General features: G+C 44.4%; 1 protein-coding gene across 1 annotated transcript in view; it reads left to right on the forward strand.

Annotated features, from left to right (window-relative positions):
* The window catches only part of CACNA2D3 (calcium voltage-gated channel auxiliary subunit alpha2delta 3), a 768,110-nt gene that overhangs the window by 568,939 nt on the left and 185,861 nt on the right, over positions 1-13,310 (forward strand). The window contains 1 exon segment of the mRNA XM_036869418.1: positions 4,663-4,737. Within this exon segment, the coding sequence (XP_036725313.1) occupies positions 4,663-4,737 (75 nt within the window).

The raw sequence follows: 13,310 nt of genomic DNA on the forward strand, positions 1-13,310 counted from the left end.
TAATACAATAAAGCATTCATTGAACTTTTTACTGTGTGCTTGGTATGGTAAAAGTGCTTTATATCCACTATTCCCACTGAATCCTTATTACACTCCCATGAAGTGGCTACCACTTGGCCCCGTTTTTAGATGAGGATATGTGAAACAACTTTCTCAGTATAACTCAGCTAGTAAAAGATAAATGAAACAAAGTATAATAAGGGGATAGAGGAAGATCAGCTACAGAAAATTAACCAGCAGTGTCTGAAATACAGGCACTTCTGTTTTAGGCTTTGCCTAAGGTCTGGGAACGAGAGACCCAGCTATGACATACCTTAATCTAAGTTATCCTTCCTCTGGTTCCCCCAAGAGCCTTGGGGAAAAGGTGTGCATGGCAGGCAGAGTGAGCCGTGGTTGAACATGGCTCTCTCATCTAGGAGAGGAGAGCTCCAGGGAGCAGAGTGCAAATTACACCTTTTTCTCTTGATTAACACCTTGTAAAGACGAGTCTGCTCTTGGGGTTTTCCCAGAAGATAGAATTCTTTTTTTTCCCTTAGCTTCATAGATTTTCCCACAAGCAATCGGACTTCCTGTACTTTTTATTAAGAATACCAGACATCCCAGCAATAATTTCCAGACACCACAGCCCCTGTTAATGTAATGAGCCATTTTATAATTGGGTTCACTTCATTAGCCCAAAGTCTCTGCACTTGGAAGGGAAGCACCTCCTTCCCCGGGCTGTTGGATCTTGAGGCTCCTGGCCTCCAGAAGAGTATGATTCAGGACGAGGGCCCCTTTGGCAGCCCCAAGTGCTGGAAGGCCTTGTGTCCCATCTGTTCTCTTATTACTCCACGGGACTGCACATTAGAATGGACAGGAAGACGGGTTCTATTTCAGATGAAACAAAAATTAGAGATTTCATCTGTATATTGATTTGGGACCCAAAACAAATGTTGGACATTGCCATACACAAGTTTAAGGTTTCTGAGAGACTCATCCACAGAATGTGTTTTGAGATTTGCTCAGTTTCTGTTCTTACATCTACATTAGGTTATATCCATATGCCATCAACCAACCAACAAAACATTCTGATGTTGTTTTCTCAGACTGTTCTCCTGGGAAGGATGTTAACCAGATAGTTTCTGAATGTCAGAAGACTTTCTCAGGTACAGGCTTGAGGAGGACTGACTAGGTACCTCCGATAGCAAATCAGCTTCTACTTTTCAGCTCATGTTCAATATTTACTTTAGCTCAAACTTTAAAGATGAACTAGGTAATATTTGGGTAAAGTAGTGAATGTCTTAAATACATGCAAACCTTAACTGGAGCACCTGTCATGTGTTAGACATTATGCTAGAGACTGGAGAAGTCAGAAATGAGTGAGATGATTCCTTCCCCACAAAGAGCCCATTCTTATGGGGGAGGCGCTGCCTTATCTAGAACAAGGCAGAGGAAAGAAAGACAACCAGCTAGGGTTGAGAAGCAGGCAGAAAAGTAAGTGTAGCATTTTCATGTATTAGGGTGAAGGTAATAATGGAAAAAATTCTCAGGGTTTTATGGAGACATGGTATGGAAAGGACGGTGCAACAGGAGAGACCTTTTATAAGAGAAGATCCTGAGGCTGAGCTCATAGCATGGGTGAGAATTAGCTCAGGGGAGGTGGGAAGGAGCAGTGCTCTGGGCAGCTCACACCGTGTGAGTAAAAGTCTGAGTGGGAGAAAACAACTGCAGGGGTGGTGGTGTCGCTGTCGTGTGCCCTTGAGAGGCAATGAGTGAAAGAAGGCAGTGCTGGGTAACTAGGTAGGGGCCAGACCCCAGGGAGACTTGATGGCTGGGCCCATGGATTTTATCTTACACATGAAAGAGGTCTTTAGTGGGTTTTACAAAGGGGAGCAACAGAGTCAGAGTTACCTTTGACTTTGATTAATCTGAAGGATGACTTTGTTGGGGCCAAGCTTTGAGGCAGGAAGAGCAGGTAGGACCATTATGGCAATCTGTTATATTAAATCTACATGAATGGTAGGGTGGGGAAGCAGAGTTGAATCTGAGTGATTTCTGGAGGAAAAATTAGTAATTACTTAGGTCAAGAAGTTGGGGATGAAACAGAAAAAGGAGTTTGCAGCTTGGGAGTCTGGGTGGTTGGTGGTGCCACCGACTGCGAGAGAAGAGCAGGAAGAGCAGCGCTAAGGGAAAGAGCCACCATGCTGGACTGGGTGAGTCTGGGGCGCCCGTGGGATGTCCAGGCAGAGATGGCCGACACACACTTGGATACTGGGATCTGCCGCTGAGGGGAGAGGCCAAGGCTGGAGCACAGATCTGGAGATCAACAGCATCCAGGTGGTTAATGAATCGTGTTGCGGGAGAGAGAGCTAAAGCAGACAAGGGACACTGGGGACAGAAACTTAGGGAAAATGAATGCTTCCAGGGTGGGTGGAGGATGAGGGTCCTGTGAAAGGGAGGAGACCCGGGAATGTGGGTCCTGGCAGCTGAGGGACTAGAGAGTGTCAAGGAGGAGGGGGCAGTCGGCTAATACAACCAGGAAGAGAGAGAGCTTTCTATGGGGTTTGGCAGTTAGGAGGCCACTGGCAACTGTAAAGAAAGGAGTTCTGGTGGCATCTTGGTAGGCGAGGCCTCGGTCACAGCAGAGGCAGACTCTAGTAGGGTCAGGCATGAGTGAGCAACAAGGAAGTAGAGATGGCAGTTGAACAGTGAGTAGAGGACATTGTGTGGGAAGGTCAGCTCAGTCTCTGCATCCCAGGGAGGAAGTGGAGAGTTTAGGATAGCTTTGTAGGATCTGCACTCAATTCAGTTTCTTTTGTTTCCCTCCTTCCTCCTTTTCTGCTTTCTCCTTTCTCTACCCCTCTTCCCTCCATCGCAGCCACCCCTCCATAACCACATGGTATGACCTTGGCTGTCACAGAACTTATATTCTGGCAGGGAGACAGGCATTAAGTAATTAAAGGCCTTGACCGATGCCTTGATTACTTATAGTCAACCTCACAAATAATTGATTATTATCATTTTGACACAAGAAAAGTAGAGGGCATTAGAGGGGCATATGCATGGAGTTTTACCTTCTTTTGAGTATTACTTCCTACAAGCAAACCAAGAAGTGAAGGAATGTAAATTAGAAGGCACTGAATGTATTAGTTGACTATAAAATATTATTTGTTTGGTCTCATTGTGAGTTTGAATTTCCAACCAAATACCACTTTTGCCTTTAATGGAAAAAGTCAAACTCTCTGAGTCTTTTTTGACCCCTGCAGTCCATATTAAACTGGGACATAAATAAAGGTAATTAATGCAGTGTTGACTGTGTCTGACATTTTTTCCAAGAGACAAGATGAAAGAGATGATATACATCTCAGAGGATAGCTGGTTTATCTTTCACAGCATAATGAAATACACTTTTATCATTAGAATCAAGTAGAATCTTATTAAGACTTGCTTTGCAAGGTAACTCCAGAAGAAAATGCCTGTTGCCCTTGACTACCATGTGCATATTTACTTTATGTAATGCAAGGAAAACTTTTAATTTCTGGTGTTAAATTCTCTGAAGTTAATTTCACATCACCTTGACGTTAAGCTAACAAGCAGACAGGGTCATTCTTGGTTTGTAAACTCTGTTGTCTGGATCATTTAATAGTATCATATTCAAGAATGTGAGCAGCAGAGAATTTCCAAGAAAAGTAACAGTGAGGGCTCAGAACTATGAAATAACTCGTTGGAAAAAAACAGAGGATTTCTTTTTCTTCTCCCCTTTCACTGCTCTGGCAAAAGTGAGTTACATTTTCTTTCTTCAGAGAGAGAGATCAGTATGGGTTCTATGCCAGAGGCCATTTTAATACATGAATGATTTGTAGGTAAATTTATTGTAGCCAATGGGTGCAGTCAACTGTGTAATAGAAATATTGTCAAAAAGCTGGGATTATTATTTAAATAAGTGCAGTGTTAAATTTGATTACATACTTTTTAAAGCTAGTAAAACATTTCATTGCTCTCAAACTATTTCCCATAGTCCCATTTAGTCAGAAAACATAAATTAAGTGAGGCTCTGCATAGAAAATTACCCAGGCTTTGTGTCGATGGAAGCATGCATGGAAAAGCTTGGCAGCCTCACAATTTAAAGACGAAAGGATATAAAAAGGGTTGGCAGGCTCCTATATAGGCTGGTGGGGACACTTTTATCCTTGAAGAATTATGGAAAATGACTGCCTAGGAGAGTGCATGCTTGCGATGGCCCCTAGGGGTGTGGAATTGTAGGGAGCCGAGATGTGCCTCAGAGGGAGGCCCCTCTTGCCTTATCTCAGGTAGAGAGAAGACACCCAGGTTGACAGAATTCTGTTCACTTGGACATAGGGTCTCCAGAAACATTAGCCACTTGCTTTTTAAAAACTATAATTGTTTTTGTTTTAAATAAATCAGAGTAAGGGTTTTGGATGCCAACGTGGGTCTGTGACATTTTAAATTGTGCTATTTGCTGAGCTTATCCTGTGACAGGTCTTCATTTCCACCAAATGTCAAGGATCAGTGCCTTGCATTCATTTTAATGAAATATTGTGCTGATAAGGGTTATGAATGCCAAGTTTAAGCTGCAAATTACTAAATGTCGGGCTGCTTTCTGCTTTGTGAATTCACCAGGGAGCAAGCTAATGAAGGTTTCTTTCTCACTTCTTCTTACAGTTAGGGATTCACGGCTATGCCTTTGCAATCACAAATAATGGATATATCCTGACGCATCCAGAACTCAGACCACTGGTAAGAGACATACTTATTTCTGTGTTTATCCCTTTATGATTTTAAAAGATTTTCTTCCGTTCTACAGTAATTACACTTTGCAGTTTTCACTTGAAACGCTCAATTCATAATACCGTCTCTAAAATGTTGTTTTAACAGTTTATAACTAGCATTTTGACATAAAATATGTAAATAATGTAGGGTAAATATATTTACTATCATGGTTTTGTACATAAATCCATATATTTCTATATGTACTTATATATTTATTTCACACCTGCCAATATATGGAAAAATTTTAAACTCTGGACAGCTTGAAACCTATCATAATAGATACCTTTATATAGCAAATGGTCTCTAACACTTCAGTCTGAGACCAACTTATTGAAAGTTACATTTGATACAACAGATTAGATCCAAGATCCCTGGAAATTTATTCTGATGGGATTTGCCCCCAAAATACATTACCCAAGCCCAGTGCCTGCTGCCTTGAAGGTATTCAACAGTACCTTTTGTGTTTAATTGAAACAGTTGAGATTTTCTCCTTGTCCTGCCTAAGCTGTATCCAGTAGCATAGTTTGGTGAGCTGACGTGTAAACCATTTTCTTTCAGCATCGTTTTCACTCTCTCTGAAGTGAGTGGGGTTAGGTCAAATCCAGGACAGCCCAGAATATCACGGTCCATTCTGATCCCTGGGGAGAGGCTGCCTGCAGTACTGTGTTGAGGAGGATTCTGAAGGGCAGCCAGGCTTGTCAGATAGGAGGCCCTGGTCCACTGTGGACTCTGGAGGGGCACAGGCAGTGAGTGCACCGCATGTTTGCCATCCCTGGACTAGTTATAATGTGTTGAAAAAAGGACATCCCTTTCGGTCTGCGGTTAGCTAATTTTAAAGAAGATATAAAAGTATAAAGAGTAATATAGTAAACTCTGCTTTTGAATGTTAAGAAAGTGTAGTTCATTTCCTATAGCTATACACACACACACGCACGCACGCACGCACGCACATCCACCCCACATGTCTTTTTCCCTTTCATCAAAATTAGAAAATAGCAGCAGTGCCTGCTATGCAAATGTTTATTGGTGAAACATCGTGGGGACCAGTTTGCTTCTCGCTTGAATCATTGTTTAGAAAAAGTCCATGTTTTAGCTCCATCATCATCCAACTTTGCTCTAATTGCCCTGGTATTAATGGAGTCATGGCCACATCATGTGGATCCCATATGCATGCTTCAGGATGGGACTTAAGGTAATACCTGACTTCAACAATCTTTTTATCAAAAAAGGGTTGAGTTAACTGGTTAGCTAATTCCAAACATAACTCAGAATCATTGAAAAGTCTGATTGAAAAAGCTACTAACTTTTTAAGGATATTTAAGTCTAAAAACATATTTAAGTTTAAAAAGCTTAACACATTACCCATTTCCAAGCCTTCCAGTTGGGGTTGCCTGTTGGTGGGTGGTAGGAGTTACGTATTTGGTGTGGCTGAGTATGGGCTCCCAGTGCTTATTTATTCCAAGTTGGAGTGGATCAAAGTAAATGAAACAATCAAACCTGGATCTTCCGCTAGTGAATGAATTAACTTTCCATGTATCAGCTTTTAAAGAAGGAACAAAATGGAACCAGATGTCAGAAGTCACCAAGGTACCTTTCCTTTCTCTATAGCAATGGAAATGAGCAGGTCCCATCTGCACAGTCAACTCACGAAGTCTTTCTGGTCTTTTATATCTCCTGGTCATGCAGCAAATGGTCTGTTTGCAAATAATCCATCTCATGCACTTTCCAGAGCTGTGGCCACTGAGAGGGCAGCCAAAAGGCTCTTATAAAAACAGGCCAACCAGTCAACACTGATCATCTCCTGACAGTGCAAATACTCACAAATACAAGTCATTTCTGTTCTTCTCACTGTTGAAACATTGCACTGAATGATTTCACTGGAAATGGTAGCTAGGGTCAAATTCCCATAAATGGGGTGACCCAAGCAAATGCTGCACATCTCACTTGTGAGAACCCAAGCCCAAACCAGATGAAGCATTTTGCAATTGATCCATGATAAGAACATAAGGAGTGGCCAGGTCAGTGAGCCATCTATCCCATCTATCAGTCTGTGACCCTGAGGCCCTGACATATTTAGAAGAGGTTTGGCATGATGCCCACCATTGAGGATTACATGAACTAACCCATATGAATGTGATCAGTAGTGAGTGTTGACCCTGCCTTGAGTTTTGCATTTTCTTACTGGGAAAAAAACAGCGGTGAAGTGGAAGGAATTCCACTTCAGCAGTACACAAGTTGTCCTTGATTCCTGGTCCTGCCATATCCCAGCTGTGTGACTCTGGGCAAGTCACACAGCCTCTCTGAGCATCATTTTCTCTTGTAATCTTGCCATAACCAATGTATATAATATTACTGGTTGTCAGTGTAAATGGGATAATGCAAGTAAAGAGCCTTGTGTGACAAAGCAGGCCCCAGGACATTTTGCGGACAGTGGCGGTTATACGGCACCCTGTTTGTGTTTTATTGATTTTATTGAACTATGCCTGGCTGCTATAAGGGTTGGGAGGACATGGTGGTGGTGGATGCTTGGGAGTGGGGGTGGATTTAAAGAACACTTTTTATTATTCAATTGGTTCAGATTATTATGATAAACATTGGTGAGGGATTGTATACACACACAAACAAGTGAATAGATACAGAGTCCTTGGAATCATGCAGTCTGCATGCAGTTCTACTTTGAACCTGGTATCAACTTAGTCTGTGCAACCTCAGCTAAGCCTGTTTATGCCTGCTGTCTCTCCCCCTCCCTCTATCTCTCTGTATCTGTCTGTCTCTCTCACACACACACACACACACACACACACACACACACACACACACACCCTCAATTTTCTGGGCCAACTCTGAGCTAGAAGACAAGCAGACAGTAGCTACACTGGGATGTTCTGTGTGAGCCCTACTACGTGAGGAAACTGAAGGGTTTTGTTGTTGTTGCTATTGTTGTCTGTTTGTTTTCAGAGTAGCAATAAGGATATACTAGCAGCTGCAGTAACTGAAGAATGACAGTTAAGAATCAATCCATATGGGGGGAATAACCCCAGCTCTGGCGCATACAAGTGGTCTGTTTCTCTCTGTCTTGTTCACGTGAGCAACAAAAGCAGAAAGCTTCATCCCTCCTTCTCCCTCACCACCAGCCACTCAGCACAGAGGAGGAACTCAGGAGGGGAATGGATGAAGGGATCCTCCAAAGCCACTGTTCGCTTTTCTCTTACTTTGGGTCCTTCGGGATAATGTAATTGGCGTGCTTCCCCGAGAAACCCGGTGTCTGCACCAGATGTAAATGCACCGGGTCAGGCCCTCAAGCACGGCTGGGGAGAGCCAGCCGCCAGCAGCTTCCTTGGCCAGCTCGGGCAGGGAATCCTCACTCCAACCTGATTGGCCTTCTCCAAGCCCAGCCATATAATCGAATCCTTGTTACAAATGGATGCTCCCCTCGGTTCTGGCCAAGGCTGCTAGCTTAGCACGGCGGGTGCGAGTGGGAGGTTGTGGCCAGTGCAGAGGATGGAGCAGACTCACTTAAAATAACTCCTATTCCCTCTCCATCTGCCACTGAGATTGTTTCTGCCCCTGCAGGCAGAGGAAAGAAGTGGGTTTCATGAAGCACAATACCAATATTTTTCTTATTTGTCCAATAAAATTTTCCCCCCAAACTTAATATTTGGCTTGATTTTATCCAGTATTTTCTTTCATCTTGTATGATTTGGGTGTGAATCATGAAGTATCTCCAAAAACAGCTCAGATGTAGGAGCCTTACTCAGCAGACTGGCTTTGGTTTAATTGGCAAAGCTGCTCAAGTAAGACTTTTCTGTTGATACGTGGGCTCTCTGTAGTCTTTGTCCAAGTGTTTCTCAGCCACTCTGTCCTTGCCACCTGCTTGTGACTTCTGGTAGACTAACTGATGTTGATTCAACAAACATTAACCCGGTTCCCGGTGTGCTGGGTCCCGTGTGTTAGACTGGGGGCTGATGGAGCTATCTTAACGTGGGCTGGGGGCCATATCACGGGTGGGGAATAGGACAGTAGCACAGCAAAAAGGATTCAAGTCAGACCTTGAGGAATGCTTTTTTAGTAGTTATTAAACATCTGGAAGTTTTTTCTTGTTCTCTGCCCCTCTTTAACATTCAGGTTAAAACTATTTCAAAGCATAGTTACTTAGAGTTACTGTCTAAATTGATTCTTCTTGCACTTTATTTTTCCCATGTCTCTGAGAGCTTTATGAATTTTTCTTAAAATGTGGAGCCCCTAATACCTCTTTTTCTTTTGCCCTACAGAGCATTGAGGGAGCTAAGACTAGGAAGGGACCACCTTTGCCATGATCTTATTTTCTTTGAGATTTTGGTAATCCATGTGCCCCTCGGTTTTAGAAGAAAGGGACATCTGAGTTGATTGCCTTTCCCAAGGAGCCCTGGAATGCGGGCCTAGTCAAACCACCAAGAGAACACAAAGAAGGCTCCCTTCCAGCAGCCACAGCACAGGCAAGCCTCCACAGAGGAGCCTGGGGCAGGCAAAATCTAGGACTCACTTCCACGAAACCCACGTTGACATTTGCCAAAAGCTGTTTGCTCTGTATCTTCAAGCCCAGAAGATGAGGAAGGATGCTGAAGGGTTTCTATTCTGGATGAAAATTAACCAGTCACATGGGCCACTGGGTGTAGTGGTGGATGAGATGGAAGTTGGGAACGATGGAGAGAAATCTTCATTCCTTCCCTCAACGTTTGCTAGATGGCCACCATGTTCTAGGACTGAGCAAGCTGCTTGGAGTGGTTGCAGAGAAGTGCCCCACCTCGGAGAACTCAAAATCAAATAGAATGGATGCGATTTTATATGTAGGGTGTAAGGGTAACCATAGACACAACTAGGGAAGATGCATTTTGTATTTGTTATTGTTGTTGTTGGTCTTAGTCATATTTTTCACATTCGTTGATTCCTTTTTGTGTGGCAGACACTGTTCAAAGTGTTTTAAGTTCTTAAGGCTTTTAATCATTAACTAATTTAATAGCAAGCCTAGGATGCTAGAGTAGTAGAAAGGCCCAGAGGCTCAAGGGAGGGGTGTGCATGACGGCAGGCCTGGGTGGAAGGTAGGTCTAGAAGACAGCCTGAAGTCAGATTGTAGACAACTGGGGGTGCCAGGCTGAGGAGCTGGGGTTCTCCATGAGGCAGTGCATATCCCCATGTTACAAACAAGAAGGTGAGACACCAAGTGATAAGGTGGTAAAATGACTAGAAAGAGCCAGAACCAGGAGCCCCCAGATCAGTTTGGATGTGCTAAATTCACTGTGCTACGGTGGTTGGTTCTTCAAGAAATGGGAGGCAGAGTGGCTGGAGGATGGAGTGACCGAGAAGCCTGGTCTTTGCAGCCACATGGATGAATAACAGGGTCATCATTAGGCGATTATAGTGAGAATCTGTCTAGACGAGCGCTGTCCAGGAAGAATGTAATGCAAGCCACAAACATGAGCTGCCTGTGTAAGTTAACATTTTCTAGTAGCTACATCTAAAAAGGAAATAGGTGAAATTAAGTTTAAGGCTATATTTTATTTAACCCAGTATATCCCAAATCACATTATTTCAACTTACAATCAATATAAAAATTATTAATGAGCTATTGGCCATTTTTTTCATAGTAATCTTTGAAAGCTGGCATATATTTTACACCCACAGCACATCTCAATTCCGACATTTGAGGAGCTCAAGAGCCACATGTGGCTTGAGGCTGCCCTATGGAACAAAACAAGTCTAGAGTGTGGCCAGACGTTTTGAACCAGATGTTTTAAACCCAGTCTAGAGTGTAAACAGATGGTAGCACCTCCTCTTTCCTTAAAGTGGATTAGAACAAGCTCCACCACTACCACCAGTGTTTCATCCTGGGAGTCTGTGCAAACAGTCAGGGGCTACGTAGTCTCCTCCATTGTGGCCTCCCAGGCTGTCGGGAGTTGTCTGGAATTCAAGGTCATCGAGTCGATAGTCAGGACAGATTGGCTCTGCCTGTTTCAGCCCCACGGGTTCCCACCTAACCCATGTAGATGCCCTAAACCAAACTGTGCTGCCCAGGCCAGGGGGTGGGAAGACTGAGCTGTCAGGTTATCTACATCAGAATACTCAGACACCAGACCGTTTCTGTTGTCCTGTCAAACTCAGCTTAACTCTTTAACGAGCCCAAGTTCTGCAGATAACAGTCATCTTCCCATTACAGAATTGCCCCACTCCCTCTGGAAGTTAATGTTGTTGCTTTTCCCACAGCCTGAGTTCTGCCTGATGTCACCAGCAAGTCCCTGTGTTACTCCTTGACTGTCCCCGCCCCACTCCAAATGTTGATTCTGTTTCTTTGTTCTCATGGACGCCCAGGCAGTTCATTTTTCTGTGCCCTTTTGCTTTTGCACATGGGTTATAGATGGACCCTGGCAGAAGGTCATTGATAACACAGATTGACACGTGAACAGGCTAATAAATGTAAATATTCTTATGCCAAAGTCCTCTCATAAGGAATGAAAAGAACATGCCTATGGACACATGTAAATATGTTAAATGCTAAGCAGACAGCGCATATCAAACGCCAGTTTAAATGCGAGCTTGAAAGGAAGGACCGCTATCAGAATCTTTGTTGAAATCCACTGACTTAGTTCAAGCAGTGGGCCATGTGAGGAGATTCTGTATCATTCCCAAAAAGTTCAATGTGACGTTTAAATATGATTTTTATATCATGATGCAGATCCTCAATCATGCAAGGACTAGCTTCTATCCCACACATCTAATCGTTTTCTTTTTGTGTAATTTTTGGACCAGGAATGCCTCAACTAATCTTCCTTCATTTCTTCTTCCCATCCACACCCACTCATTGCAAATGCTATGGGTTCTTTTTAGTTCAACAGGTGTGGGTGTGGCCTCCAGCACTGACTTTTTCTGGACCCCTCCCCATGCCATCCGCCCTCATGTCCTGTTGGTTCCAAAATGCACCCCAAGTCCACTCCCCTCTGTCACTCTTGACAGGGCCTCTGTCCTGTCTTTCCTGGATGACTTCAGTTCCCTTTGAGCTCTGCTCTGGACACCTATTTTTGTACCCCCCTCGCCCCATCCCCCACCCCAGCATTATTCACTCAGCAGTCAGCAGGGGCTTTCACAGGCATCACTCAGATGGTCTGGCTTCCCTTGGCATTTACAGTAAAACCCAAACTCCAGGCCATGATCCCAGCACCCTGCCAGATCTGGCTTCGCCTCTGACCTGCCAGAGTTGTGTGGCTACGCACCGTGCTCCAGGTATCCTCCGGCCCTTCTGTCCGTTCCTCAGAAACACCAAGCTCCTTCTGTTCCAAATCCTTGTGCCTGCTCTTCCCTTTACCTGGAATCTTGTCCCGGATACACCTGTGACTGCCTTGTTCTCAGCTTCCATGTCTCACCTCAGATGTCACCCCCACAGAGAGGCATCCTTGCTCTCTGACCGAAGGAGCCACACATCTCCTCCATCACTCCCCATCACATCCCCTGTTTTAGTTTCCTCAGGATCACTTATCACTCTTGGGAAAGGTCTGTATGTTCAGCCTCTCCTGCCCCATCCCTTGTGACTTCCTGTGACTTTGCTGCTGTATCGAGGGCGTGGTTGGTAAATATTTACTGAGTGATTTTGATGATGTTTGAAGGATGCTGGTGACTAAATATCTGGGTACCAATTTCCTACAATAAATGAGAAGTGCAGGTGTCACATGTTTACTCATCAAACGTTTACTGAGTCCTTGCTACATTGGACGCAAAACTTGAAGCTCATGTGATTGGTCAAGCCCTCCTTTCTTTCCGCCCCTGCCTCTGCCCTCCTGCTGGCCTGCAAACATTCATCAGATGTTCCTCAAGTCAGGCACTGTGCTAGCTGATGGAGACGTAGAAGCAGGTAGAAGAATGTCTCTGCCCACAGGGAACTCATTGAGCAAAGCAAGAGTTCTTGATAGCGAGAGAGGCCAAGAAGAGCTATGTGCTTGCAGGGGAAGCATCTGCTTTTCTTGAGAAAGGGTGCCCTGAGATGCTGGAGGGCTTCCCAGAGGAGGTGATATGCACACCAACTGCATCCACAGTCCACTTTGGAGGCCATTTCTTCCTACTCAGTGGGGGGTCCCACACGCTTCCCGGGATCTCTGTCCTCAGGCTGGACCAGGCACGACTTTTCTCTCTGGTCGCAGAACCATGCATTATGCTGGCCCCAGCCTGTCGTGGTGTAGTGGGTAGGGACCTAGCCTCATTTATAGTCCTTTCTATGGCTCCCAAAGGCTGGAATCCCATCTCAGCCCACTCTCTGTTCAGACTGCTGTGAACTGAACGAGACCGGCCAGTAGGTGGCGCGCGGGCACCGCAATGTGCCTGGTCCCTGAGCCCATTCTCAAAACACAGCCCAGGAGACTCCTCTTAACGCCAGGTCTGAATCCATCCCATTTAGTTTAAAAGAAAGAATGAACAGATGCTTAGTAAGTGTGTCTGCTCAGAGGAGTGTGTGCTCGGAGAAAAAATAAACAAGACTGCGTGACCCCCACGTAGCGAGCCTGTTCTTTTTGAAATAC

Source organism: Balaenoptera musculus, chromosome 11 (genome assembly GCF_009873245.2).
Source record: "Balaenoptera musculus isolate JJ_BM4_2016_0621 chromosome 11, mBalMus1.pri.v3, whole genome shotgun sequence".
Taxonomy (NCBI): Eukaryota; Metazoa; Chordata; class Mammalia; order Artiodactyla; family Balaenopteridae; genus Balaenoptera; species Balaenoptera musculus.